This window comes from Embiotoca jacksoni, unplaced genomic scaffold (genome assembly GCF_022577435.1).
Source record: "Embiotoca jacksoni isolate LCO1_2020_lvr unplaced genomic scaffold, fEmbJac1.0.p SCAF_24, whole genome shotgun sequence".
NCBI classification, from domain to species: Eukaryota; Metazoa; Chordata; class Actinopteri; family Embiotocidae; genus Embiotoca; species Embiotoca jacksoni.
The window spans coordinates 3,166,578-3,190,684 of NW_027185375.1; the positions used below are offsets into that span (position 1 = coordinate 3,166,578).

A 24,107-nucleotide genomic window follows, 5' to 3' on the forward strand; every position below is an offset into this window, starting at 1 on the left:
TTATGTATTAGCATGCATTTGCAGTAGAACTATCCACTTAACACATTGCTTTGGTGCCTGGTGAACTGGTCCAACTCTTAAAAAGTTAGCTGTCTATAGCGGAGTATAGACTTATTAAAAAAAAAGTGTGTCTTTGTAGAGGATATGAAGACAAATAACAAATTATTTTCCTTTTAGTTCTGGGAGATGAAAGCACCGTTTGTTGAGGTGTCAGCGTGTGTTCATGAAAGTGAGAGAACATATATTTGCATGTGTGTTCATGTTTACTGCCCTGGATGTTTTTTTAGAGGTGTCATCTGAGGACTGGGGCACAGCTGTTTGTGTTAATGAGCTCTCACTTATCAAAGCACACACACGCACACACACACACACACACAAACAAAATACGTGCCGGCCTGATGCTCCCTATGAGCCTGTGGTTCCTAATAAGATGAGGACTAACGAAGGTCACTGGGGACATGAAACAGCGGGAACACAGTGCTCAGATGGGTGAGGAAAACAAAGAAACAAATGTGTGTGTGTGTGTGAGAGAGAGAGAGAGAGAGAGAGAGGGAAATAGAAGGAGGGAGAGTCCAGGTACAAAGTGAAAATGGCAAAATCAAAGAGAGACGGACACATGATAAATGAGGGTGACTAGGATTCTACTGTTTGTGATGGAGAAAAACAAGCTGTCATATCTCCTCTAGAGACAAACTTTTGACAGAAATCAGAGAGATATGGACACGGTGAGGGAGCTGTATAACAGAGAGAACAATGAATGAAGCAGATACAGAACAACAAGTGAGTTTTTTTTACCCTCTTTTGAACTGGCCAGGGCTTCGTGATGGCTGAGATATCACATGCAGTCATCAGCATTGACCTGAAGGGGGGGACACAGTGACACACATTAATCTCCACACACCCACTCCAATATTACAGTCAACAGTGGCAGTTTCACCATGATGGGTGCATTTGTGGTGCTTGAAATTAAGCATGAGTGTACTTTGTGTGTTTAAAATGATTAACTTCATCTCAGAATTTTAAGCTTAAATTCGGACTCATTTCATGTGAAGGGAATTCTGGAAAATTAAAAGGTACAGTTAATGCAGCTTTAATGTTGCATTTAAAATTCAAGTTAATGTTGATCAATAATAGAACTACTGTGACCTCGTGTGCCCCCATCCACTATCTAGAGTAAGCCATCAGGGAATTTTTTTCAAAATTGACGCAAACGTTCATTTCGACTGAAGAACTGTTGGAGGTCGGGGCTACTGAGATCAACATTAGGAGCTCATGCTGCACACAAGCATGACGTCTTGTGTGTTTCTCATAAGGGGGTAACATGCTTTTTATCTTTCCTCTCCAAAGTGATGTAGTGGACAGTCACTTAACTGTGACTGTCCACTACATCACTGTTGTCGTCTTTATGTCCTACGTGACCATTTTTATTCAAAAATACAAACCTTTGTTTTGTTTACAACAATCAGACAACCTATTCTTTTCTATTAAGATAATTAATAAGGACGTTCCTTATGTTCTTGGCCGAAAAGTTGTTCCGTTTTTTTTTTTGGTACATGAAAAGCAATGTTTATCAAAAATGTAATGAACTGAACCAAAAACCGTCACCAAGAAACTGCGATATGAACCAAACAGTGAATTTTGTGAACTGTTCCACCTCTATTATATTAAACAAGTTGTGTTTCAAAAAAAAAATTTGGCACACAATAGACCTCTTCCTGAAGTTAGAGTGATGTTTCCTGGTTTGGTACCACTGTGACTGTACAGATAGAGCCTAAACATGTGACAGCATGCACTCACTGCAACAAATTCATTTTTGGATGACTACATTCATGTTCATCATCATCATCATTTTCTGAGATTTGGACAGGCAGGATGCTTCCCCCTGATTCCAGTCTTGATGCTAGACTATGCTGACATGTCCTGACTCTATAAGTGTCCTAAAATGTTGAACTACTCCTTTAAAATCAAAGAACGTAACCTGCTGTTAATGTGCAGTGTTGGAGATTTCATACTCACCTCAGTAGGTCTCTGTGATGCTCGTCCTCCCAAACAAACTGGCTGTTCTTGGTGAGTTCAAAGAACTCTCCTCGCCTCCTGACAACACACGCAGACACGCACACGTACAATGACACAGCAGGTAGTTATCGTCATATATAGCCCACTTTGACTCCTAACCACCCACTGTCTAGACTAAAAGAGGGAAGAGATAAGAGCTGTAATTACTGAAGTAGATAACTGAAATGAAGTAAAAAAAGAAGTGAAAGAAGAAAAAAGTGAAATTAAATGTAGAAAGAGTTATGTGTGTAGACATCTGATAATCCACTGAAAATTTTTTTAGCCCTTTTTTTTTTTTAGAAGTGTATACACCACAACACGACTGTGAACATTACACTTAAAAGTTACATGAATCTTTAAAGAATAGTGTAATACCAATATTAAGGTGTGAGCACAGCAACAATTATCCTAAATGCACACAGTTTGACAACTGGTAGATGGTTTTTCAATCGTCTTGGAGAATAATACAATCAATAAAACATGTACTTTTGTGTAGTGTTGTACACAAGCGGCAACCAAGAGTGATGTCACCCATTGGTTTGTGAACGGCCACTATGAAACATTAAATTGGGATTTTGGCCAGCGCCATCTTGCTAGTGTGAGGCAGTTTGGAGCAGGAAATGACCATATTTGGAAGAGCTGGAAGAGGAGCGAGCGGGCGACCTGACTCAATCTGATTGGAAACCTGATGACACTACGTCCCGCCCATCAATAGCCGTAACCTGACTGCACCACAGGCCTGTCAATCAAACAGACACTGCTTCTTGAGGCTTAATTTCTAATTAATGACGGGATTTTTTTCCCCGAGCAACTTCAGATATCAATACAGAAATAACTTGCGGGAATTTTTTATTGACTCTGTATTCAATGAGACAAGTTGAACGAGACCCTATGGAGCGGGAGGCTTTTTGGAGACAAGCTCCAGTGGCACTCGGTGGTATTGCAGTATAAGGCACTTCCGCATCTGACTAATTTTTCAGACCCGGAAGCTATGTCCATTTTTATATACAGTCAGAGGATGTGCATCGTTGCAATAATTGCGAACTACCCTGGGACTTCATATGTAAATTAGCTCCAAGCTATCTGTGTTATTAATAAACAATTTCAGACGTTACATTGCACAAAATGCCTTAGAAAAACAAGGTTTGAGCAAGCTGTAGAATCGATGCTGCACTCCACAGATGAAAGAAATAAGAACGAAACACTTTGGTGAGATGATGATTGAATGCTTCTGTCAAACTACTCCCCCACTCTGCCCTGACTGCCTTTTCTTTCTTCCATTTTCCTCCTCTCTCTCTCTCTCTACGCCTCACCAGCCGGAGTTCCATCTGGGCTTGACATTTGGTACCTACTTCATGTACAGGGCGAGGTCGGTGGCCAGAATAGACCTCTCGATCATCTTCAGAGTGGTCTTGTACTCGTCTAGGGAGAGACCGCTCAGGATCTGGTTTCCCTGGAGAGAGACACGGAGAGAGGATAAGTGTGTAACTGCAGAAATAGCTCTCCACGATTTACACATTCAGAGTTCATACATGGGACTTGCACAGGATGAAATAGCAACCCTCAGAGGACTAGATACTATGCACTGATACTGTTGACTGCTGTTTGCACTGTAATAGACCACCGAGGCGTTGCCATGACAACACTAGACTGCAAAGCACATGCAAATGAATTAAACAATTGAATCCAGTCCACAAGTCTTGAGTGTTTATATGCATGTGTTGACTTATGTGTCCCTTCCACTTAAGAGTGCCTTTTTAAAGGGAGTACTTGCGTTAATGCTTTTCAGCCCGCATGAGAGAAGGTTTGCAATGTGGAATGTGGTGTCATTCTATCTGTGTTCATGTGTGCAGCAGCAGAGTGGTACTTTGGTGTCAGAAGTGTATTTAGAGTTTGTTTTGAGGCCATAAAGATCAAAGCAGGCTGTAAGTCACTGGCATCCGAGTTCTGTCGCAGGAAAGCAGCTGGAAAATGAGTGGAATAGGTGCAATTGAATGAGACACAGAGATCCAGGACACTGCAGCAAGTGGGAAACAACATTAAGTCCTGGCAACCTCAGACTGAAATCATTTGAGCTGTGCTTTTAGCCTGATTGCAGTTTAATGTACCATCGACATCCCTGATAACACTGTTTATGTGGAGGCCTACATTGTAAAACCTTTGTTATAAGGTATTAGACATGATTAAAGGTTTGGTTTACCCAGTTATAAATATGCAGATAGTTTTGTTTGGTTGGATTGGCTGTTGAGATATTTGTCTCAGAGATTTCTGGCTGGAAGTAAATGCAATTTAATGTGTACTGCAGCGAGCAGGTTGACTACTAGCCGGACAGGATCATCCTAATACTAGCTTATACTTAGCTGGCTTGTTAACTTTAAACGGTAACAGTAAAATCCACGGTCGCCAACTAGATAATAGACTCCTGTCTTGAGACTACAATGGTTTTGTGCAGTAGTTCATTTTCTGTCAGAGCTGGAACACAGAATTCATCACGTCACTTCTGGTCTCTGTTCCACGAGATTCTTTTACACAACTCAATCTCTCTCTAGTTTTTTCTGGAAACAATTTAAACACATCCCTTAATAATTTAGCATTCGCAACAAAATTTAGTATTGAATGTTGAAACCTTTGTTATTTTTAAAAAGATAATAACAATTACTGTGTGAACAGAAAAAGAACACAACAAAAAACTACAACTCCCACGAATGTTTTTGCCGAATTGTAAGTACATGGCGGTTGGTTCAAAGTTGCATTTTCGGTGTTTCTTAAGCTAATATTTTTTTTTAACTTTTAGTCACAGACTATAGTGGTTTTTTTTAAATGTTGATGGTCTTAGCTGCCTCATATGATGTATAAACTGTTGTGGAATTGTTAGCCTCTGGCTTCTAGACGCCTTCATGTTGCTGTTGCCTGGCAATGGTGTTCTCAAAACCTAACCACGAACACCTAGCCAGGCATATAGTACAAATGACTTCCCATTTCATAAACACAAACTCACGAGTTTCATCAGAAGGAAGCATTTCATCATCATCGACATCATCGAGCTATACTGCGACCTCTTGACGCAATTATGGACTTGACTTTTTTGCTTAGTTGTGTTACTGAGTTGTTTATAGTACTAATATTTAATATACGTAATACTTAATATAATAATACTTGCAATAAGTCTGTGGGATTATGGGAAATGCAGTTTGTTATAACAATATTAGATTGTTTAAAAGATATCGTTCTTATCTAAGTACCCAGAGCGAAATATATTTAAAAGTGATGTCAGTTTTATAAGTAAGTTCAGTTATCTACTAAAATAAAATAAGAACTGGTGTTGTGGTGCAGGAAGTTCCAATCTCCATTTAGTAAACACCTGCATTAACACAATATAACTCAAACCATAACTACTGGTTCCACTGGGAGCTGGGTTCAGCTGTTGGTAAGAGGGCCTACAGCTCATTATTGTATCATTACATCATTATTATTTGTGCAGTACCAGCTTTTATACATTTTTTAATACCAATAATGGCCATTCTTAAATTAACAGTTTCTACGTGGATCTTTTGGCATAGCAAATAACACAGTCTTAGACAAAGAAGCACAACCCGTTTGTAAACTAGAGCTTGTAACATAAACGGGAGAATATGGACTCTAATACTTGCTGTTGTACGACACAACACTTTGAAATGACTTCTGAAGCAGGCAGGAGGCCATGTGAGGACACTGTCAGCGGGTGGAGATGGAGCATCTTGATTGAGCCTGCTAAGAGCTCAGCTGCTGCATAAAGAATCAGCTGCAGCTGTGAAAGGCAAACTCATGCCATGTTTTGCATAACAGTAATGAGGTTAAAATCCGGGTGTGATGAGATGCTTTTCCGGATACTTTTGTTCCCTCTGTCTCCCTGCTACTACACTTACATCAATGATGATAGTGACAGCCCTTCCCTTGCCTGTCACAGAAACTGCAGAGCAGACATTAAAAGCAGCATCAATACTGTATGTAAGCATTGTATCTAGTGGTTTGTACTTGTGATCAAATTTGTGGACTTTTTTGGCAGAAAATGGCTCCCTGTGGGGGTCGATGAGAGCGCCTCAAAGTCTGTGATTCTGTAAATGGGCAGTAAAACCAAACGATACACTCCAGGATGCTAAAAGATCAGTGGAGCTGCAGAACTTGACAATCATTTTCTGTGAAAGACACAATAAATTCCCTATTATACAGCATTTTAGAGTCATCTGGTTCAGAGTTATCTAAAAACTACAAAAATTTAATTAAATTGATATATATAAATTGAAAGAGTTTACTGACAATGACAAACCCACAGAGATTTGAATGAGTAAATATTGGTCGCCAGCCCAACTCCCTAATACATTTGAATGTGGCTTTGTACATAGCTGCACAGACATTTAATGTTGCTCAATAGCTCAAATTGGATATTTCTTTGATCATTGCGACACATTTTAAATTAACGCTCTGTGTATGTTATATACGCTACATGTTTTGGTTGAAGAGAAAGAGGTAGAACTTGTGAGTGTAACATTTTAAAAGTTTGAACTTTGTAATCCCTGGATGGAATATCAAACTATTCCCTTTGTTCTGTTTTTTTTTCCAGTCAACCACATGTGGTTTGTTTTGATGACGAGAGGAGAGGTTTAAGAGCTTTGCTGTATATAAATGAAGAGTTATTTTTATTGATCAAGATAGTTTTATTTGGAAAGGCTTACTTTATGCTGCACTACCTTCAGCAGAGCTCTAATTGAGTACATCTTGGGCTGAATAATTGCGTGAATTTTGCGAAATTTAAAGCTCATGCAAATATTGCGTAGAATGGCCGAATTTGCATCACAGCAAATATTGTGATCACAAAATCCTTCTGGAGGGACTGATAAGCGGAGCTCTGAAAGGATACAAAGACAGGTGTTGAAATAGAAACCAAAATTTCAACAACAAAGTCCATCTGCTGCTATCATCAATCACCAAATAAGATCAACTGTTTGTTAAACAAAGTAAGAAACCTTTTTAGGAAAATGCCTCTTTATGTTTGTTGGTGAGTAGAGGGATGGTGCACAGAGAAGAATAATGGCTGGATTGGTGTGTGTGTGAGTGAATGCACCTACAGGGCTGTTGAGGATCATGAGGCACTGGTCAAAGTGGTGATGCTCCATGGTGGAGTGGCAGTAGAGCTGGGCCAGTGGGTGGTCACTCCTGGACAACACAGAAGCCACAGGCTGAGTACAGTGTGCGCCCACACATGCATATACAATCACATACACACACACACACACACACACACACACACACACACACACACACACACACACCTCTGTGAGTCACGCTCTCTGGCTTTACCTCTGAATGTAGGAGTTGTTGACTCCTCTGTGGTCCAGGTCGTGGCTTAGGGTTGCAATCATCAGAGCAAGGACCTCCAGATCACCAAGATTATTCTGTCAGGAGATGGATGGACAGATTGAGAAGTGGAAGGACAGTGGAAGGTTAAAAAAAAAAAAAATCATCCACATGAAAGCAGCTGGTTAACAGATGAAAATCTGTGACCACAATCAAACCAAACAAATTGTCTGTGTACACACTGTGCTGCGGTAACTCTCCACACATTGTTGGCAGTGTGGGCGCTCAGCACACAGCCCGGAGTGGACATCAAGCATGTTTATGCATATGACACAACAGCTTTCATATCAGAGCTGCAAGTAGTGCTCATACTGATAATGCTCAAGTAGCTGCCAATATTTTATGCAAAAATTATTGTTTTGCATCATGGAAACCACAACTGTACAGCGTTTTCCAAACAATTTTGTTATTGATGGTGTAGGAGATCCTTCGAATCACGTTAACCTTCCATAACAGGTGTTGTATAATTCAGCCCTTTAGCCGCCCACTGCCAACCATTTTCCAAAACACACCATCCCATGGCTTTATTTAATTCTTCTTATGTTGTTGTTGCGCCAATTTTTCAGGAGTCAATAAATGACTCGATGAACAGTGTCTTCGTTAAAAACACTCACAGTTTGTTTTTCCAGTTAATCTCCAGGTTTTGTCAAAAGAGAAGTAATTCACATGATTTTTCATTCGCAAAGTTTCTTGGACACAAGAGTTTGCTTGTGTGCACTGATAAGGAAAGACTGACAGAAAGATTAAGATAAATGATGCAAATGCCATATGCAAGTCCCCGGTTTAATTCCCAGCTGGCTGGCCCTTTGCTACTCTTTCTCTGTTTTCCCAGATTTCTTGTCTGTCTGCACTACATCTGAAAAAGGAGGATAATTGTTTACTGTAATGCATTTTCTGCAACGAACTAAAGCCTATGGCTGCATGGAAGGTCGAAAATCAATCAAATGTGTCAGTAAAGCATGTTGGACTCGTAGATCCTGAAAAAAAATGTGTGTGGTGTCCTTGTAATATGCAAACATAGTAAAAGAACATTATGTCTGCCTGTATTGAATCTAATCATTGTCCCTATTTTAACAAAAAATGTTTTTTTCAACAAATCAGACCACCATAACATGACTAGCTGCACTCACCTGCAGGCGTCCAGACTTGAGGAGTGCAAACATGCATTGCGCTGTGTTGAAGGCATGTCTCCAGTTGTGATAGGCCACATTCTTCCTGTAGTTCTTCTTCACACTCAGAACCCACTGACATAAACTCTGGAGGAGAAAACACGCAGAAAAAGATTTATTGAGCCCCTTGAAGACACTTTGCACAGGGCTGTAGGGTGACAGGGAAAAAAACAAACAGATGTGAGCTCTCATTATGTGTTACAAATTAACCTGTGGTAATTGAATTGTGTAAACATATTTTGTAAATTACACCATGCACTTTACTTGTAAAATGAACTGAATCTATAAGGCCCTTGAATACACATTTTGAACTTGGAGCCCTCTGCGAGACGGAGCCTCCAGATTACATAACAATGCAGCTGCTGCCTTTAAGGAAATTCCAGCATTGTTCAAACTGCTTCTTGCGTCATGTGTGTTCATTAAGTCACGCAAACTTTAACCTCCCCACCATTATCATAAATATTTATGAATGTGACTCACTTAAGAATTTCCACTTGAACTTTAATTTTACAGGTCATTTAAAATATTTGTCTCAGAGTCTGACACACTTCATCTACTTATGCAACTCACCAGTTAGCCAAACTAGCAAATGTAATAGCAAACAGCTCCTTATTTACAGATGAACAAATACAAACTAACATTACAGCCTTCATCTGCTAACTTTGTTTGACTGGCGTGCGGGGAAGGGGGTGTGTTCATCAGAGCTTTATTTGCTGAAAACAGCTGCCTGTAATAACTGGAAAGCAACCTGATGAAAGTAGTGAGACTGAACTACAACAATAACACATCTGTGAGTCAAAAACCAAAACAGCTGGAGGAGGTTAAAAACCTCCATATGATGAGGAGACCTGCAGTGTCACTTTCTTTGGTTTTGTCAATGTCTGTTATCATTCACATTACACAGTCATTTGATTCATTATTAATACGCAATATTGATCGGTGAAGCTTGAAGTCCCCATGTAGGTTTACAATATTATTTGTTTTAGTTGTCAATACAATATTAAACAAATGTGCCAATAGTTATTTGCCCAAACTGCCACACACAGTGATTCTATGCACTTAAGTAACAGGTTACAGCCTGCATTCTCCAGTGAGTTGATACCTTAACTGCCTTATAAATGAGAAACCTGCAACTGCAATACTGTATGAATGAGAAGAAAACAATAACAACAACAAAAAACCTCCTGTGAGTGGGTATAAAGTAACAGCAGTAGAAAGAAAAAGCAAACGTGATGAGTTCAGGGACTTGACTCTCAGGATGTTTCCCCTTTCTGAAAGTTAAAACTTAGCACCCTGCCAGCAAATCAATACTCTCTGCTTTGTTAATCTGTGCTTTGCTACATGCTCATCAAAACACACAGTGAGTGAACCTAATTCAATCTCAGGCACCACAAGAACCTAAAACCATTATTCAGCTAATCAAATTAGAGCTCATTTTCTCCATAGGGATCATCATCATTGGATATCATTATCATTATCATTGAATTAGAATGAATGAGTGTACAACATTAAATATGTTAGAATAGTAATTAAATAATAACATGTTGTGCAGTTCAGCTCACAGAGTGTGATGCTCTCGGGTGGTCAGTGTGTCAGCTCTCGGCGTGAATGTCAAACTGACAGTTTGCGCTGCAGGAGGGCTTTAATTTCCTCCATTCAAAGCTTCTCTTTGTGAGCCCTCTCCCCGCAGGCACTCTGGAGGTCAGCCACCAACATACAAGGACCTCTTCACGAGGAGAGTGCGAGGAGGAGAGCCAAACCCACCAACAACTGGGCGTTGCTGGCGCCGAGGGGGAGCCAGATGAGGAACGCTTTAAGGTCTGAGCGACGACGGCAATGGAGGGAGAGTGTGGGAGTGATTTTTGGAGGGGAAGTGTTTTAGGTGCTGCTGCTGTGTGTGTGTGTGTGTGTGTGTGTGTGTGTGTGTGTGTGTGTGTGTGTGTGTGTGTGGTCTATAAGTTAAGGATGCAGACAAACACACAAATAATAACTTAGTTGTAAATGCATTCACTCATCATCATGTTCAAATGGTTTAATGCTACTAATGAGAAGCAGCTTGTTTTCTACAATTCATGAAACAGGAAGCTGCTCTTCTATTATTCAATGAAATGCACTGAAGATGATGAGAAAAAGTGTAAGTGTGTTGCTTGTTGTAACTTTTGTGGTTTCTGTGTTGCTACGATACCCTTCAGGAAAATAAAGCCTGTGCTAATGTAGTAATCTGTAACATTTTCTTACGGCCGTTTTGCATCATTTTATGAATTTGTCCTGAAGTGTATGTAGTCCTGACTCAAGGTTTATTGTACTTCTAAAAACGGTAGGTCCTTTACACTTTTGCCAAAAGCACAAAACAATTATATGGGAACTAAATTGAAAACATGAAGGAAAAAAAGTCAGTATTTAAAAAAAAAAAAAAAAAAAACTTTTTTTTATTTTTTTATTTTCTTCCTTCTGCTTATTTGAAGCATACAGCTACTCCTGATGAACAGAAATATGTTTGAACCTCTTTTTGTCACAAAACTTGAGGCCCAGTTCTAAGCTTCTTTGAACGGATAAAATTGTAGACAGCAGCTGTAAGCTGCTTTGCATTTTCGGCTCAGTCTTCACTCAATCTGGTTTCCTTAGATTTAGTTACAAGTTTAGTTATTAGTATTCATATCCTTTAGTGAAGTAAAAATACCAATACAGCAAAGTATAATACTCATTTATAAGTAACATTCCTGCATGAAGTAAAAATACATACAGTACATATCAGCAGCAAAATGTAATTGTAGTATTAAAGTTACAAGTCCCGTTTTGGTCCCTCTGCCGTATGACTTCATTAGATTATTAATATTGAAGCATCAGTGTTCAAGCAGCGTGTTACTGTTGGAACTGCAGCAGGTGGACTTTGTTTGAACTACTTTATATCCAGTTTTATATCCAGGGACAGCAGATAAATCTGAAGGGTTTGAAATGATTACTGGGAGAACAAAGAAGAAAAAACAAAGACCTCAAACACAAATCTGTTTTCAGTTTTCTTAGATTTTCGGTGAGATACCGGATCACATTTATTGAAATGAAAGCCACATTAGAAATTTAGATGGGAAAAACGATTTGGAGGAGCTGTTAGCAAGTCATAGCCAACTGTGGAAACTATGTATTTTAAAATACCTCATCTTTTTAGAACTGCTTCTGGGTCGTTTTCTTTTTATTTATACAGAATGGAAGCGGGCATAAACCTGTGTATCAAATTTGTTGAATATGTGTTAAAACAGAAATGTAAAAGTACCATACGTAAAGGGGCGATATGCAAGATATTTAGTTTAAAACATTAAAAAGATAAATAGAATTATCCCTGCAATGTGAAGAAATAGCCAGTGCTGCTTTTCTTCTAGATTGGTGAGTAAACAGCAGTTAATTCTAATGTGGCGATGTAGTGATAGCTTATAAGGGGCAGCTGTTTGTTTAACGACAGGGTGGTCTGACCATCGGTCATACCGGGATAGATCCAGGTGGGCCGCTGCATCGGTGGGCAGGCACGCCTTTAGAAAATCCATCAGGGTTTTTTTTCCAACACCGTCCGTCTCTGTGTGTCTGTCACTCAGGATGAACATGAGAACGGGCTGCCCAGTCTCTGCTGGAATTTCTTTACACAGTACACCTCTGTATAACTTTTCTGCCTGTGTTTATAGGTTTTGTTTGCCGTTTGTTGGTACATGGTTTACACCAGTTCGAATATCTGTATGGGAGGCTCTAAATTAGCTCGTTATCGAGCTGGGAAACTTCATGTAGCAAACAAACCAGGCGTACTGACCTTGTATGGGCAATTTGGACAACACAAACCATAGCAAATACCATTTAAATGGCGCCAATATATGGTTTGGCTGTGGCTGTTTTCTTGCGACTAGGGTCTTGCTAAAAAATGGAGATAAACAAGCTGGAATTGTAAATTATAGGTTTAACTGATTTTGTAATCTATGCCCCACTGGGTGTATATAATCTAACTGCAGTCATTAGTTACAGAAAAATCCAACTCGTAACAAATGGCGGGGAAAGAATATGTGAATTCTATCAAACCGCAGAGACTCTAAGAGCCAGAATCTGTGACCCATCAATTCTTACCGTGTACTTCATCTGGAAGTTCTGTACCAGGTTGAGATCGACAAACATTCGGATGGTAGCCAGTGTGGTTTCGGTGTCAGACAAGTCAAAGTCACTGAAGCTGAACTCCTGCAGACGCAGGGATTGGGCTGACGGAACTGTGGCTACCTTCAAACCCACACAACACAAACATACACAAGTTAGGAAATGCAGAGAGCTGCGGATTCAACGACATACACAGACATATAACTACGTCTCCTCATTTATTAGCTGGACTGATGACTAGTAATCACATGACAGTCACTTCCCAGATTCTTAATTTCTGCTCCTGTAACATAATCAGTTTTAACTACAGCACTGAGTGACCTCATCCTACAATGTGCTGCACATACTATAAGTAGAGGCCTCTTGGGTAGAACGAACCCGAAAAAAATAAAGCCCGTGTCCTAGATACCGAGTGACACATCCTCTTCGGAGCACGCGAGGGAGGCCACTTAATCAGGCTATGTTGTTAGTTGATCCACTTTGCCATAAGGAGAGGAAAACAGAACAGGACCTTTCCAGTCATGTGGTGGTATTGTTAAGGCCGGTGGGAAGGCTGCACTGATTGGTTAATATTTGGAGAGGTGCCTCAGTGTTCTGGTAGCAAACCATTAAGATCAGAAGTTCCTAAACTTCTCAGATCATATCAAACTATGTCCCAAAGTAAATATCCCAAGTCCAACTGCCCACTGCAGACTCCAGCAGTTTATTTCATTAAATAAAATTAACTGATTTAACCATGTAATACCGTCAGAACGCCTTCATAACAACAACTTAAGGCTGCTGTTTCAAAATCAAAAAATACATTCATCAACCTGACTGGATGGATATACAGGAGGCTATAACTTAGATTTTGAACAGTTATTGTATCTAACAGTATAGGTAATAGTTAGTTTGGTTGAACTGACCCAATACTGCTGGGCTATCTCCTATGTTGGGCTTTAAAATAGCCCACACAATAATAAATGATTTCATATGAATAAATAATCTTAATAAATAAATCATTTTAATCAGCTCAAATCTGATGTCAAAGTAGCTGAAAACACGTTTTTATCATATTATTTATGATATTCTTAATAATGGATCATCTGTGGTGTGTGATGATAATTTATGCAACTCATACTGAAATGTGTTTTCATTGTTACTCGGCTACCAATTGCCATACTTTGGTAGGTTACTATATTGATTAGAGAAGTCGTTTCCGACTGTATGTTATTAATGGAGCACATCTGTACGCACAATAATGTCACTGCTCCATATATCCTTCAATAAAGAAAAGTTCTCGATTATTTTTTTTTTGACATGACAGAGAAATACTTTTAGCAAACAGATCAAACTTTTACTGATAGTAAAATCTAAATATCAAGAAGAAACATCAAGAACACTATCTTCTTAAGTGTAATTTTTTTTAAATTTTTTTTTAGGTTTTCTTTCTTCTCTTTCTCTAAGACTTTATTCTGTTGCCTGAAATCTTTTCTGTTTTATAAATTTAAGTATTTTTGTCTTTTTCTGAAACATCGTTTCTGAAATGTTGTTTTCTGTTTATTTGGTTTTTTTTATTTCTTTATTTTGACATGTGGTGTTTTGTACTACCAGGCCACCACAGAATGTCCTGAAAAAAATAAATGTGTAAATTGGAGCTTGTTATATTCATGAGGGCGATACCTTGTTTATGCCTCATCTGCACTGACTGCTTCCTCTGACCCTAAAGGACATCTGCCTGTGTTTGTGTGTCAGTGTGTGTTTATAGGTGGGTACTGGATAGTCTTTGTGTGTGTGAGCATGGAAGTGTGTATTGTAGAATAAATACAATGTTGATTTACCGCGGTTACCTGGAGTTCCCGCGATTCTTCCTCCGTGGCAGAGGCATGATACGACAACACCTGGAAGACACATATGAGAAAAACTATGAGGAATGCAGACACATGAGGTTTCCTGTATAAACCACACGTACAATGTGCATACAGTTGCTCTCTGACACATATTTAGAGACATATTGACACTTTAGAGCAGCCTTTTGCTTTGTGGAAACAGTCAGTTGGTGATCATTTGATTAAACCCATTTTTAACTGGACTGGGGACATTATTGATGGCATTAGTTCTACCTGTGGTCCTCCTGTTGTGATAAGTCTTTTAATGTCTGCTGTGATTCTGAGACTTTTGGGATAAATAATGACAATGATGAAACAACAATGCCCTGATACTGGCAAGGCTGTCCGACTGACGTGCAAAGCTCAGGATGAACATTCTAGAAATAAAAAGGTGTTGTTGCTTATCAACCATGTCAGTCAAATTCTCAATATGAAGAATCCATCACAGTCTATAGCATGAAAGCCTTGTGTCTTTTGAGTCAAAAAAAGAAAACACAAAACAAAGAGAAAAAGCACAGATCAGGTTCATGATAATGTTGCTTCAATTAAACCCTGCTATGCTCAGTTTGATACTGTTTGGCCAAAACTGTTACCAGCCAATTAAAATGCGATACTTTTTTAACATTTTCTTAATATGCACACTACAGAAAAATGAAGGTGACCTCCCGACAGCAAGAAGTACAGCTTCTTTGTTGTATTTGGCTGAAAAGTGTTTGACCGCTGAATGAAAATGAAACAAAGGATGAAATAGCATACAAACCAGGTGGCAACCCACTGTGATGTCACCCATTGGTTTGTGAACTGTTGTTTTGACGCCTTGAGTCTGGCATTTTACCCATCACCATCTTGTATTATGGAGCCAAAAGTGACCATATTTGGACGAGCTGGGTAGGAGCGAGTGGTGGATTGGACTCAATCTGACAGAGAAACCGTGGACCTTATGCCACCCACCTATACCAAAAACCTGACTGCACCTCAAGCATGTCAATCAAACCAAACAAATCCCAAAACACTCCACTCTTTGAGGTATAATATCTAATTAATTCTTGAATGAACAATTCATTCTCAATTAAATTCTCAATTAATTGTGGAATTATTTTCAGAAGGATCACCAGAACACTAGTCAGAAAGAGTGAATTTAGCAAATGAAACTGTAATGACTTCTGGAAAACATTTATTAACTTTTGTTTTTAATGAGAGGAGTTAAATGGAAGTCTATTGGAGTCACAGGTTTTTGAAGCCATCCCCTAGTGGCCTTCAATGGTATTGTACTTTACGGCACTTCCGCATTGGCTTCACTTTTCAGACCCACAGCCTACGTCCAGCTTTATATAGGCTACAATCTATGGTGCATGAGACGAGCATCCAGCCTGCTTTTCCGGTGCAGGTGCAGTCATATGGACAGTCCAAGCAGTCATAAATTTTGGGCTTCACATAGACGCCTACACAGGGGTCCATTAGGACCACCACAGGCTTGAACAGATGCCAAAACTTATGTCAAACTGCCTTTGCAGCTATGTCGACATGACATGAATTGGCCTTACATCATCCACGTGTACAGGAAAATATAATGTTGTCAACCATTATCAGTTTCACCTGGTTGCACTGGGTGAGTAGGAACAGTTGAGCAAAGTTTAAAGCAGCATCTGATTTTCCAGAAAATGTATAGGACTATATTTCTACACCATCATATACCATTCTCTTCTCTCCTCCTGATGCCCTGTCAGGAAGCGTTACATGATACATGATTGCCTTTCAAATACTTCCATAACTGTCTACGTAAATGTGTTGTGTGGTCAAAGCCTCCCCACAGTGTCAGTGATCTCAGTTTGTTACTTTCAGTCTAAAAAGCATATTTTGGCCCAGTTTCATCAGTCTGATGTCAGTCTTTGAAGTACTGAAGAAACGCTCCAAGAACTATTTATATCGATGGGTTAAGATGAAGCTAGCGATTTGGTGTCATAAATGATTAAACTGGCCACTTCATCAACCCAATTCTTACTCTGTAGGATACTACATCCACATTCAGCTCAGCTTAGACCTCAGTCAGAATGAAATTAACAGTACAGCTGTCAAGATTGGTCAAGTCTTCTGAAAATGTAGTTTCAAATTTTAGTCAATTGAAGACATTTTAGTCTTTCCTTTTGTCCTAAGCCGGGGGTCTCCAAACAGTCTCTCGGAAGCTACCGGGTAGCTTGCGTGCTACTGGGTAAGTATGTGCGTGTTGAGTATCAATTTGTCATTGTTCACATAAAAGAAGCTTATTCAGCTGGTTTGGTGGAGCTCAGCTATGTGAATAAATGTTACAGTATCCAAGAACTACATTTGTAGGAAAAAGTCTGAGCGTTCAGTGCCTTGTCATGCTGCTGCCGTTCATTAAAAACAATGTAACAATTACGCTGTGCTCAGGAAAAAAAACAGCGGTTGCAGATTGAGTAAAATGAGCCCGAGGTCCACGCCCATTGAACGACGGCAAACGATTCCCTATTGAATGTGGCCTGACCCATATTCATGCAGTGAAAATGGGTCACCAGGCTACTGTCTTAAGCCCTTTGAGGGTACAACTGTAGCAAGCCTTCATATAATTTTCCAAATACACCTGAAAGCCTGTCGAACTGAAAATATTGCTCGAGGAAAGTGGGAGGTTTTAGAGCGCTCTGAGAAGTAGGTTTGACATCACTTGACCAAAGGAGGAAATGCAGGCTGCTTGGAAAATAAGGTGAAGCCAGACTTGGTTAGCCGAGCCAACATCAAAACGTGTAGAAATGTATGGTACCGTCTGAGTTCATTTCGCTGTTCTCAAATGGGAACTTTACCAATTTTGGGAATTTTCCCATTTCCCGGCTGCCTGAGTATGCAATAAACTTCATTAATGTCAGCTGCTGAGTCACACAGCAGCCATTTTGGTGAACAAATTCAGTGCACAATCTAGTATATATCATCATTAGGGAATGATTTCAGATACAGCTGCTGTTTACTTTCACTGCTTTGAAGTGAAACGGTGTAATCCAGTTCTCTTAAGAAACTCTGAGCGGCTCTCTGTCTGTTGTTCATGGTCACCAACATTGGCATTAGTTAGCAGCTAGATTGTTGCATAAGGAATTCGTTCATTTGACCCTCTTTCACGCCATCATTTAACTTTCACAAGTTGTCGAAAAAGCCATTTCGTCTCACGATTATGACTTTTTATTTCTCGTATTTGTTGACAGAAATAACACAGTGGTCTGAAGTGGGTAAAGTGGTGTAGGAGGAGCTGCATCCAGAGGAGACGTCACATCTGACACCCTGAAGCTGACAGCTCCACCAGCAGAGTGTACGGTGTGTGTTCACATGTGTGACTGAGAGAACTGATTGAAGAGTGTCACAGTGGATTGTGAGTGTGTGGGCTTGGTTATAATGACAATGCTTTGCAGTCTGTCACGCACAGAGGCTGAAGGCAGGAGAGTGTCAAGAAGCAGCTTGAAAAATCATTTTACTGCACCTCATCACTGTCAATCACACACCCACACCCACACACACCCACCCACCCACACACCCACACCCACACCCACTCACACGACGCTATCTCTTGCTCTTCATCTTGTCCATCACATCTATACACCTGAATCCAACCATTACGCTAATTATAACCAAAATAAAACTACATCTTTAAAGAGGTTTGGACTGAACAAAATATCTTCAATTTCTAAAAATCTTCCCACACAATATGTCAAAGAAGCAAGCGGAATACGAGCAGAAACTAGAACCACTGATGGAAAGCAAAGAAAGGAAGAAAGAGAATAAGAGAAAAAAAAAAAGACCATTACAAATACAACAGAAAACACACCTCAAACAAACTATCCTCAAAACTTAACCAAGCATTTTGTGTTGGATTGTGTTAGGTACCTGATCAATTGGTTAGTCAGTGAGTAGTTGGAGGGAGGGGGCTGACATTTCATGCTGTGCTTTTAGCTTCCTGTACAGTCCTGTATTTGATCAGAAAACTGAGTGTCCTCTCATTAAAATATGAGAAAAAACAATCTAATAATCTCGAATTATAGCCTGTCTTAAATCCGGGGATGGATCTCTAAATTGAGATAAAGTCAGCTTTGAGATCTTAGCTTTACACTAAAAAAACTCACTGATGCTATCTGTAACGATGATGAATATAATGACCTTGGTTTGGTACCTTGTAGAGAAGGTACTGATATCAAACTCTAAGAGGCATTCTCAGCAGTCATTTATACAATCATATATATATATATATATATATATATATATACACATAGCTGACCTCCAGAGTGACCTCCTGCTTGGCCATGGCTCTCTCCATGGTTTCGTACATCTGTGTGTTCTGGATGCCAAGACCACAGAAGATGGCGAATGCCTCCAGGAACTGCTCGTCGTTTCTGTTGAAGGCCTTCACGCTGCCTGATGCTTCGTCCATTTTGTTTACCAATTGACATACACCTGCGAGCACACAAACAAACATGCATTGCAACTTTTTATTGCCAACTCTGACTTGGTGCACTTTTAAAATATCTCATGAGCCCTGATGTAAACCTTTCAGAACAAGTGAGATGGTGAGTTTCTGAAAGGTTTGACTAAACAAAAAAACACGTATGACATTGTGAGTACTATGGATGGTTAATTCATCTTGACAATTGTAAAACAAAAGGTAGCAAACATGTCTTTGGTAAATTATGAGTTTTATGAGTATTAAGAGATTATGCAACACAGTGGTAAACATGACCCTGTCCCAACTTTTTTGAGATGTGTTGCTGCCAACAAATTCAAAATGAGCATATATCTTACATAAAACTATAAAACTTCTCAGTTCCAACATTTGATAAGTTGTCTTCGGTCTATTTGCAATTAAATATGGGGTTATATGATTTACAAATCATGACATTCTGTTTTTATTTACATTGTACACGTTCCAACTTTTTGGGAACCAGGGTTGTAGTTATTTGCTACTGCATATTGAATTATTTGATGAAAAAAAATCACAGCAAATCTGGGGCTAGGTAGTATTCTTGCTTTGATAAAACATTTTCTCATTTCTATAGACTTAATTTAGAATTATTGTAAAAGTAAGAACATTATAGTTAAATGATCAGCAACATGCATTCAGCAATCAGATTGATGTAAGTGACTGGTTACGTTACCATGAGACATTATCAGTATTTGTTTACACTTGGACACAAACCTGTGCCTTATGGAACAGAATATTACACCTCTAATGATAGTGATAATATATTCATGAAGTAAAACAGAATCTGGTCTGAATGAATCTGTCAAGAGAGAAAAGACGAAGAACATTTCATTGTACAAAACTCAGCTCGAGCTTTTGATCTTGCTCATCACCACGACTATAAGATTCAAGGAGAGGCTATGAGGACCTATTTTCTTTGATCACCGAGGGACATCCACAGACATTAGTCATCTTCACAGCCAACTAACAGAGCTGCTATCAGCTAATTATGCTGATGATAATCACTGTGATGGATGGAGTGACAGGACTATTCATGGATGTATAATAAAAGTGGTAATGCTATGCTTGTTTGGATGGGGTTAAATTCTCTGGCTCCATATGCTAATGTACCATCACAGCATTGAAAAGTAACAGGAAAGACCACAGAGACAGCTGAAGTACTGAAGACATCCTGGGATCAGTGCGTGCACCTCCGACTGATGTATACTAATGTTTGTTGATACGTAAGGGTGATATAGACTGCCTCTCCCAGACTACTGCTCACAGTTTCAGTTTATTCTGTGATTATAGTCTGGAAATCCTGTTAACATTAACGTTTGCACAGCCACTCAGAAGTGTGATAAAGTTAAATGTTTTCTTTTCTGAATGTAGTTGCAGCTTTGCTTAATTTTCAATGTATATGGTGGTCGATACTGATTGGTAAAAAGCTGCTACAATAGTTTTGAATTAACCCGAAGTCTACGCCCAGTAGGATGCGGTGACTGCAGTGTTTTGTTTTTTTTTGCAGGAAAGTCACAGTAATGCAAAATTGAAAGAGATGAGATTTAAGCCGAGAGTCAGTGCTTTTAAGGCTGCTCTACCAATGAGAGGGAGAGAGAGAAACAGAGACAGAACCCACCTATGACTTTGTCCTTCTTGCCGTTCCTAATGGGAGTGCAGAGCAAACTCTTTATCTGGTTGCTGGTGTGATCTGGGTTTTCACTCTGTCAGAAATAAAGAGGGATAATTACTGATTGGATAAATGAAAGAAAAGAAAAGAAAAGAAAAGAAAAGAAAAGAAAAGAAAAGAAAAGAAAAGAAAAAAAAGAAATTAAGAAAGAAAGAAAAGAACAGTGTACACACCGTCCAGGGGAAGCGTTGGTCCTTGGTGACATCGGTGATGTTGAGGGGCTGCATGGTGTTTTTAACATACTGCGCGTACATGTAGTTAATCTGACTGGCATCACGGTCCCTGAGGGAAAACATACCACAGAACAGACAGAGCTTCATAACTAACCATGCATAATTAGCAAAAACATCAACCTCATCTGGATTAACCTCTTAAATCCTTCTGGCCACAGTGGTGGCTCCATCCATGCAAATTCACATTTTATATATTCCTATTTTGTGAACCGATGGAAGCATGTGTTTGCAGTTCATTTTACATAGTACAAGCATCATCAATCTTGAAAGAAACTGCAACTCATAATGCTTCACGAAGTAAAACTATAGTAAAAGAGGCAACACGACCATAACAGCAGCTGAAAAGTCGAAACATATTCACACACATTTTGTGGCTGGGCCGTTGGCACTATGCGACTGTTCCCGTTTGCCTCCGCCCATGTTGAATTGCATTGCCTTTATTAGCTCCAAATTGGAGCTGGCTCGGTTCAAAATGTCGGTTCAAAAATACACTCACCAACAAGTTCACTGATGTTGGCGGTTTGTTCAGTGCACAAGCAGAAAAGTAAAAACAAACACCACTTGTTGTTTTGAGGGGAGTATATACATACAGTTGCCAGGTTTGCCACCACCCATAGCTGGCAGCCTGTTGGATGGATGGATAAACTGGTGCTTGTCAAAAAAAAAAAAAATTCAAGTTTTAAACTGTTTGTTTAAGCTTAAACAAGACACGTTATTTAGTGGGCTTTAGAGATGTTGGTTATTTTTTTTTAACTTGCCCCCAGAGTAAGGCTAGCTGTCTCTTCCTGCAACCACTTTTTATGCTAAGCAAGGCTAACACATCCTGAATTTAGCTCTGTAGTTAACTCATAAACAGGAGTGGGACTTAGGTTTGAAAAGAAGGTCGCAGCTTCTTAAACCACTTCTTTAAAACGGCAAAAAATGAAATTAGAGGTTTGCTTCTGGCTTTTTTGTTTGTTTGTTTTATTGTTACATAATTATGCAAATTAAAACACATTATAAAGTAATTTTTGCTTACCCCACTGGCAGATTTCTGCTTGAAATGAGCGATTTTCAGCAGTTAACAGAACAGTTTCTTTTGTTTCAATTGTTTCTTACAAGTGATTTATAGGCCTTCCGGGAAACCACATTTAAACGGACTGATAGTGCCATCTGTTGCTGCGGAGGTTAAATTGGTTGGGACATTTGTGAGAAAGTCCTTGGCACAATCACGACAAAATCAGTCAAAAGTCACATGATGCATTTTTTTTTTGGGTGTCTTTTTAAGATCTTTTTGTTGTATTTGTGACATAAGTTGTATTTGATTCTGAAGCATGATGTATTATAAAAAAAAAAAAATTGTGTATTTGTATGATTGGTAAAGTTTGTATTTGCAAACCACACTGGTTAATGAAGTGCGGTGCATTTGTAAAACATGTTTTGTTTTCTTGTTAGGTTTTGGCAGGAAATTAGCTCCATATGAACCTGCTTCTTTCAGCTGCAGACCAAAAGCATTGAATAAAACACAATAAAACATCTGCTGGGGAGAGTGTGGAGAGTGGAGAGAACCGCAGCCTGGGAGCTGCACCTGAGGCCACTGCGCCCTGAGACTGAGGTCTGAGAGCTAAAACAGTCAGTCACGTCTGTCAGCGCTTAATAAGCCTGTTTGTTATCTTTAGTCACTCCAAGTCCAACCACAGAGTCAGCTATGATACTGCAGATAAATGATGGAAAATGGATATATAAACATAACATGAGGTTAAAGTAAAAGCCAGTGGATTTTGGCTGCAGTGCTGTGGTGCGGTGGTATGTGTGTGTTTGTGTGTGTGTGTGTGTGTGAGACGGAGAGAGCGAGGGAATACGAGAGTGTGTTAGTGGATGACATAAAGGACGTCAAATAGGAAACATGTGTTTTGATGGGTGTGTGTTAGAGGGGAAAAAAACCGGCGAGGCAAATAAGTAGTGGTGAAATATAACTGAGTGAATGTACATTTTTTAGGTATGTGGTCTTTACTTTTTACTTGGTATTTTTGAACCAAGAACAGCTCAAGTTACAAGATACCTTACAGGTTAAGATTTTACGTGCAAAGCGTATGAGAAGAATATGAGTGTTTCAATGGTTGCTGGTTAAAGGGGTACTGCATTGCCATCCAACAGAAAAAGCCTACTTTAACATGCATTTCAAATAATAATGTGAATACATCTACTTCCAGCATCAGCAGCACTGGCCAAATTTGTAGATTCTTCATCTTGAGCCTACTTTCTGATTGGTTTCTTCAGTTTTTTTTTTTTTTTTTTTTTTTTTATACAGTATAGTGCTCTGTGTCCTGGAAGCTCCCAATTTAATTGGTGTGTTGTTTGTGTTGTTGTTTTTTTTCTTCATATTTTAGTTTGCTTGTTTTGACACGTGATGAGACAAGTCTTGATGTTGTCTCTCTCTTTCACACCTACCATTAACTACATGTAGACCTACTACCTACATACTGCAGCCGAGTTCATTCCAAATGGATCCATCGAGTTTCAGGTTGGTGCAGCCAAATAAAAGGGCTTCACCTTGACAAAACTAATATTGTTGACAATAAAATCCCATTGAACTAGAAGTCACTGATTGCCGGTACCTTATCGCTTGCTTTAACGGTTATAACAGTAGTGCTACAGCATACCTCGCTGGTGATAAAAGGTGATTTATTAAATGGCTTTTTACAATTTAATTCAATCACAAATGCATTATTGATTGTGCAATTTTCAGCTTTTTTTTGTGCCTTTTCAATATGTGGATAAAAAGCTGAGCTAAGGAAAATGTCTAAATACACCAAACAAGTTTTTCAATGGGCTTTTTTTAAGGGTTAAGACTTTGTTTCAGGGTTAATTTTAGAACTATGTTTAGATTAAAGTTAGGGTTTGTAGGTTAGTCTAATTATAACAATATGTTCTGTCCAGACTGGCCTCAACACAGACACACACCCTTCAGATGGACATGCTGCACAGTCCGTGCAGTTGTGCTTGAGTTCAATCACCCAAACTCACTCAAATTCACATTTCCAAAATGAGGCCGCAGAATTGCCGCCAGGAACACACACAAAAAAAGAAGAAACATGACAGCATAACTCTGGCTTTCCGTTCAGGACCACAAATTCT

At 39.3% G+C, this 24,107-nt stretch overlaps 1 protein-coding gene across 2 annotated transcripts in view; it reads right to left on the reverse strand.

Annotated features, from left to right (window-relative positions):
• pde5ab (phosphodiesterase 5A, cGMP-specific, b) overlaps nucleotides 1–24,107 on the reverse strand; it is a 61,027-nt gene that overhangs the window by 7,132 nt on the left and 29,788 nt on the right. The window contains exons 9-19 of one of the 2 annotated variants that reach the window (XM_069159114.1): nucleotides 20,931–21,039; nucleotides 20,707–20,791; nucleotides 18,888–19,063; nucleotides 14,576–14,626; nucleotides 12,723–12,869; nucleotides 8,580–8,705; nucleotides 7,393–7,487; nucleotides 7,161–7,248; nucleotides 3,408–3,508; nucleotides 2,017–2,094; nucleotides 796–859 (exon numbers count right to left, since the gene is read on the reverse strand). In XM_069159114.1, the coding sequence (XP_069015215.1) occupies nucleotides 796–859; nucleotides 2,017–2,094; nucleotides 3,408–3,508; nucleotides 7,161–7,248; nucleotides 7,393–7,487; nucleotides 8,580–8,705; nucleotides 12,723–12,869; nucleotides 14,576–14,626; nucleotides 18,888–19,063; nucleotides 20,707–20,791; nucleotides 20,931–21,039 (1,120 nt within the window). Of the gene's footprint in view, nucleotides 1–795; nucleotides 860–2,016; nucleotides 2,095–3,407; nucleotides 3,509–7,160; nucleotides 7,249–7,392; nucleotides 7,488–8,579; nucleotides 8,706–12,722; nucleotides 12,870–14,566; nucleotides 14,627–18,887; nucleotides 19,064–20,706; nucleotides 20,792–20,930; nucleotides 21,040–24,107 lie in introns of both variants that reach the window. The other variant, XM_069159113.1, reaches the window with a different exon arrangement.